Source organism: Protomyctophum parallelum, assembly GCF_964188405.1.
Source record: "Protomyctophum parallelum genome assembly, chromosome: 8".
NCBI classification, from domain to species: domain Eukaryota; kingdom Metazoa; phylum Chordata; class Actinopteri; order Myctophiformes; family Myctophidae; genus Protomyctophum; species Protomyctophum parallelum.
This window is the reverse complement of record NC_139703.1, coordinates 1,461,827-1,468,395: the sequence shown is the minus strand read 5'-3', so window position 1 is coordinate 1,468,395 and position 6,569 is coordinate 1,461,827. Positions and strand designations below refer to the sequence as shown.

Sequence of the window (6,569 nt, the reverse complement as noted above, 5' to 3'; positions counted from 1 at the left end):
CCCCCCCCCCCCCCCCCGAGACCCAAACTTGTGTAAATAGCCCATCTACAAGCTCACAACATTTCGCAATGTGATGTGTTGTGAGCTTGTAGATCTGCTATGTCCACTACCCCCCCCCCCCCTCTAATTCAGGGATATGTTATTGGAATTATTTTGAAAAATATATTTTTTTAACTGAATTTGTGAGGAATGTTTTGAAAATCCTTTTAATAATAGGGTTTTTACTTCTGACCAGAGTTTAATTCGTGCTGTAGGTGGAAATCTACAGTATAAGGGCTCAAATGCACATACAATACAATACGTTTTTGCTTTAGGCTATTTATTAATTCAACTTTCACATTTTGCCCTCGATGTCCCTTCCTTTTAATGGAAAAGGACTGTGGATGAAATGAAACCAAAAATGGTTTGTTTGCACCAGTGACTTTTGTTCTGAATCACGAGCTCCGGCACCAATCATTTACAACTGATTAACCCATTCTGAACGGGCACCCATTTTGGTGTCGGCATCATGTCATGCTTTAGCTATTGAAAAATAGCAGATCTACAAGCTCATATCGCGCCACCGAGTGGCGCGATACGAGCTTGTAGGTCTGCTATTTAGAAAAATCGAAGAGCGACTGACATTTTTTAGAATCTGATCTCAGGTCAGAATGGGTTAAGCACTGCCATAAAAATGTGAACGTGACCCACATCTTCTGGGTCACTGTTTGGGGAACACTGCCCTAAAGCATTAGCCCACACAACACCCACCGCTCTTTCCCAGAATGCCTGTTTCTGCATTATTATACTGTACGTACAGTATGCATCATGTCCAACCGCTGTTGAATTATATAATCAACCAGATTGAAACAGTGCAAATGCGCCATGTTTCCACCGGTTGGATTTAGGTTGCATTCCCGTCATCCATTCTTCCATACATGCAGAAACCTTTGTGTTGTCATACTAAGTATATCAACTATTGATGTTTGTTTGAAAATGAATGTCCTATACTTTGGCATGGCCTACAACAGTAACAACACAATAACCATATGCAAGCTCACACCGCCTTGGCGGTGTTTGCTGCCTTGTGAGCTCTTAGAGCTGCAATGTTTGAGTGGTGCTAGCCACTCCAATACCTGGCTTTGTGTGTCCCTATGTCCCTATGTCTGTCTGTCTATTTGGGGTGCCAACAGGTGTTTTTCACCAGTACCGAATACAGTGCTGTACAGTATGGTGTACAGTACAGCACACTACACTACAGTACAATACAAATATGAGTACAGTACCACTAGTCAGCGACGGCTCCAGGAAATTGTGACTGGGGGTGCTATGGGCTATGGGCTATTTAGAGGGGGGGCAAATGAATCTTGGTTTACATAGAAGTCAGTCAATTGGGCTTGTTTTGAGGGGGGGCTAAGCCTCCACCAGAAGGGGCTAAAGCCCCCCCTTGCCCCCCCCCCCCCCCCCCCCCTAGAGCGTCCCTGCGAGTAGTACAGTACAGCACAGTAAAGTACAGTACAAATAGTACAGTACAGTACAGGACGAGTAGTACACTCTGTCTCTCTCTCTCACACACACACACACACACACACACACACACACACACACACACACAGAGTTGAGACGGGTCTGATTATTGTTTACTATTTGCTGTTAAAATGAACTGTGGTTAAAGGATCACTTCACACTTTTCAACGCATCTTCATATAATTGGTCCTCACTAATCATGATACAATACCACAAATGTTTTTCTACTCGGCCTGTGTCTCATATAGGAGGGCTGTATTCAGGAACCCGTCAACCAGTGACATCATCATTAGTCAGATTTATTTTTTAAACAAGATTTATTTTCATTTATAAATATTTTTAAATATATTTAGGGTTTTTTTCGTGAGAACGATGGCTAGTCTTTCATTATGGCATTACAACTTTTCAGGAATAGAAAGCCTGCAGTTTATTAGCTTGGATTCCCCATCGATGATGTCACTGGTGGACGGGTTTCTCAACTGCCCTCCCATGAGACACAGGCCGAGTAGAAAGAAATTGTGGCATTTTATCATGATAATTATTGGTGACGACCAATTATATGAAGGTAGGTTGAAAAGTGGTGAAGTGGTCCTTTATAAATAATGAACCGATGAAAGTCACAAGAACGTGCGACTAAATAATATCTACCATTGGAAGAAAGATTCTCTTTTCCATTTTTTTCTGAAAAGTAGCGGTTTGGGATATGCTATAGGTTTCCGCCTGACGGAGACGGTGCGTGCGTGTGTTGTTGGCGTCTGGTGCATCGCGCCCACGTGCACATCATCTCTGTCGGTGGTGTGGAAACCTCACATGTCCAAACCTGTTCCTCTTCAGGATTCAAATTACAAAAGTATCAAGAAAGAGTAGGTAGTCGTAGACTGGAGCTCGCCGATCTGCTGCTTTGGATGCTTTCATTGTGATGCTGTAGTGCGAGCGAGCAATGGCGTTAATTTGCAGAAAAACTAAAACAACACGATACGATATGGAGATAGGAGGTTTCCACCCCGACAGTGACGACATGTTGCAGAGCCTCTAAATGGTAATATCTCTGCATGGACTGGCTTTCTGTTAATGCACGGGAACATTGTCGTTGATGCTCATTTGGTACGCATGTGACTTGACATGTTTGTACAGGACGGAGAGGTGTGTGAGACGCGCGTGCGTTTGTGTGCGTGTGTGTCGCGTGTGTGTGCACCGCTGTCAAGCACTTGTGCGTGTTGCAGGTGCATGGATGTTTACCGGCATGCGCGTGTGCGTGTGTGTGTGTGTGTGTGTGTGTGTGTGTATGTGGGAGGGGAGGGACCTCCTCAGATTAGAGGGAGGAGATCCGAGAGACAGAGATCGAGAAGGGGGGGGGGGGGGGGGGGGGTGGGGTGCGGCGGTGGTGATGCTGAGCGAAGGGGGAAGGAGAGAGAGAGAGAGAGAGAGAGAGAGAGAGAGAGAGACAGACAGAGCGAGAACAGAGGAGAGAGAGAGAGAGGAGGAAAAAAAAGGAAAAGCGAGTGAGTGAGCGAGGGAGAGACGGGGGTAGATTGAACGGACTGCTTCTACATGCTGGAGCCGGCGGTAACATCGACGGCGGCGGAGCGCGGCGCTTTGCAGCGGACGCACCAAGATGGTCTCAGTAAGAGGAGAACTGACGGTTGCCTATAATATAATGTTCAATATCTTGGACTCCTTCTCCATGGGTAATATGACCGCTGGAAAGCTTCGGAGCACAACCGCTCTCCTCTCCTCATCTCGCACTTTCCTCTCATTCTCTCTCTCTCTCTCTCTCTCTCTGTGTGTCTGTACACAGTATTAACATAGAGTGTACAAATGGAAGAATTTGGTTCCATGTGTACACTCTTCTGACTTACAAAGGGATACATGAAACACTGAGGGGTTTTTTCTTACTGTGTATAGCTCCGGTTTATCCTTCCGCTTTCATTTTCATCTTTTCTGGATCACATACTCCCCCCCCCCCCCCCCCCCCCCCCCCATCTCCATCTCTCTGTCTCTCTCCCTCCTCGCTCTCTAATTCTGTCTCTTTCCCGCTCCAACTTGGAACTTTCTTATTTTTTTCCTGCTCTTCTTGCACACAACGCCACACGCGAGCGCGTTTCATCTTTTCTGTTCAAGACGTCGGTGGGTTTTAACCCAGAGAGAGCGCTGAGGGGGGTTGTTTAGCTCTCCAGGGCGCCAGCCAGCCTAGCCTGCGTAGCCCCCCTTACATCCCCTCCTACTGCACCAGTGGAGAAGAGAGCCGAGGAGCCGCTGGACGCGCTGCTAATGCAGTTAGATCACGCTGCTCACCCCTCTCTCTCTCTCTCTCTCTCACTATCTCTCTCCACACACACACACACACACACACACGCTCTCCAAATCGCCAAGGCGCACGGCAGCTTGGGAACAACGGGCGCGCGAAAGCGAGTTGGAACAAGGCAAAGAGGAGATGAGGAGGAGGAGGAGGAGGAGGAGGCGGAGAGCTAGACGAGTGGCGCTCTGACATCGTTTTTATGGAGTCCTTGTTATCTGTTCTCTTTTGGTAGCCTTGTTTTTTTGCTCCACCGGGGAGAAAGTGGACTGTCTTGTTAGTAATCTCTCTCTCTCTCTCTCTCTCTCTCTCTCTCTCTCTCTCTCTCTCTCTCTCTCTCTCTCTCTCTCTCTCTCTCTCACTTCATAGGGGTGGCGCCTGCAAAAAAGAGCCCAAAACTGGTAAGTACCAACCCCTTGTTTCTTGAGATAGTTTTATCCCTTTCCATCCATCCATTTGTCTGTCCATAGATCTCTCCATCTGTGTGTGTGTGTGTGTGTGTGTGTGTGTGTGTGTGTGTGTGTGTGTGTGTGTGTGTGTGTGCCGCTAGCACCCCTTCCCCCACCACTGTGTGGGAGGGGGGGGGGGGTCTTTGATGATGAGCTCGCTCATCAACATGTGGTCTTTTAGCCCCCCCCTCCCTCCACCCCCACCCGTCGGTGTAAACCGACAGTGTGAGGATTGAATGCATGACCATGAAACTAATGAGAAACGCACGCGCACACACACACACACACACACACACACGCACACACACACACACACACGCACACACACACACACACACACAGTCGCTTTTAACATACGACAGAAACCCTGTTGATTGGTTGTTGGCTGTACATTCACGTGCCCACGTTTTCCTTTTGACAGGACGCTTTTGAGATGGCCCCTCCGTTCGGAGATTACACTAGGAGGGTACGTTGACCATGAGGTTTTGGGGGTAGAGGGTGACAGTGTGTGGGGGACGGTAGGGGGTGAGGAGTCGGTGTATAGGTGGTGGTGGTGGTGGGTATACAGTTTGGAATGGTGGTGATGATGGCGATGGTTGTGCTTTGGCTGTAGATACTGTACATGGTGAAAGGGTTTGGCTTACAGTATACCTCCTCACGTTGATGTGGGATGATCATGTCGAGCTTCAATGTAACCACTTTGAGCCCTGTTTTATAGTGTGTACAGTACCGTCGCATGGTGGTATTAACCCATTCTGACCTGAGATCAGATTCATACGAGGTTTCCACATGGACACACGCTGGTCTGACGAACCCATTCTGACCTGAGATCAGATTCTAAAAATGTCAGTCGTTCTTCGATTTTTCAAAAATAGCAGACCTACAAGCTCGTATCGCGCCACTCGGTGGCGCGATATGAGCTTGTAGATCTGCTATTTTTCAATAGCTAAAGCACGACATGATGCCAACACAAAAATGGGTGCCCGGTCAGAATGGGTTAACACGAAAATGACGGCATTAAGTATTACGGCAAAAAAGTCGTTGCTGACTTGTCGGGCAGAAACCTCTTATCGCCATATTCTAACCTTTTTTAGTTTTTTCGTAAATTAACGCCCTACTTGATCATACTAACAGGCAGCATCACACAAACACTGTATGAGAATGAGCAGATATCATCCATCTGCTACTTTTGCCGTTTTTTTTATTTGAATCCTGAAAAATGTACCCGTTTTGGACATAATGAGGTTTCCACCCGACAGAGACGATATTGGCTATTTTCTTTTTTTTTTCTTTCTTTTTTTCTTTCTTTTTTGCATGTAACGACATGCCTGAAATAGGGCACACCAGGTTGAAAGTGCTTCACGTTAGTCATTGAGTGTTGATGCATAAATAATGTTTATACCCTGCTCGCCTGACGGCGTGTCTAGAGACGTTCTACATCTAACAGCAGCCGTACCGCGGACCTGCCCTCAGTGAGCGCGGCACCGCATGCAACATGCTCGGCTCAGCTTGCTTCTAATGATGTTATACTGGTAGAGGAGCTAATGGTTGAGAGAATGATGATGACATACGGCGAGGCGGTGGACCCTGGCTGGCCGGCCGGCTTGCGAAACGGAACGGAACCAATGCTGTGATGTATGGAGGCAGAGCGACAAAGCAGGGCCATTGGTACGCAGAGCAGAGCAGAGCAGGGCATAGCAGGGCAGGGCAGAGCAGCTAGGGCAGAGCAGGGCAGAGCAGAGCAGAGCAGGGCATAGCAGGGCAGGGCATAGCAGAGCAGGGCATAGCAGGGCATAGCAGGGCAGGGCATAGCAGAGCAGAGCAGAGCAGGGCATAGCAGAGCAGAGCAGAGCAGAGCAGGGCATAGCAGGGCAGAGCAGGGCATAGCAGGGCATAGCAGGGCATAGCAGGGCATAGCAGGGCATAGCAGGGCATAGCAGAGCAGAGCAGCTAGGGCAGAGCAGGGCAGAGCAGGGCATAGCAGGGCAGAGCAGGGCAGAGCAGGGCATAGCAGGGCAGAGCAGGGCATAGCAGGGCAGAGCAGGGCATAGCAGGGCATAGCAGGGCATAGCAGAGCAGGGCATAGCAGGGCATAGCAGGGCAGAGCAGGGCAGAGCAGGGAATAGCAGAGCAGGGCATAGCAGGGCAGAGCAGGGCAGAGCAGGGAATAGCAGAGCAGGGCATAGCAGGGCATAGCAGGGCAGAGCAGGGCATAGCAGGGCATAGCAGGGCATAGCAGAGCAGGGCATAGCAGGGCAGAGCAGGGCAGAGCAGGGCATAGCAGAGCAGGGCATAGCAGAGCAGGGCATAGCAGAGCA

General features: G+C 48.9%; 1 protein-coding gene across 2 annotated transcripts in view; it reads left to right on the top strand.

Annotated features, from left to right (window-relative positions):
* magi1b (membrane associated guanylate kinase, WW and PDZ domain containing 1b) overlaps positions 1-6,569 on the top strand; it is a 246,312-nt gene that overhangs the window by 184,845 nt on the left and 54,898 nt on the right. For both annotated transcript variants that reach the window (XM_083771923.1, XM_083771922.1), the window contains exons 15-16: positions 4,172-4,203; positions 4,673-4,717. In XM_083771923.1, coding sequence (XP_083628049.1) covers positions 4,172-4,203; positions 4,673-4,717 — 77 coding nt within the window. The remainder of the gene's footprint in view (positions 1-4,171; positions 4,204-4,672; positions 4,718-6,569) is intronic.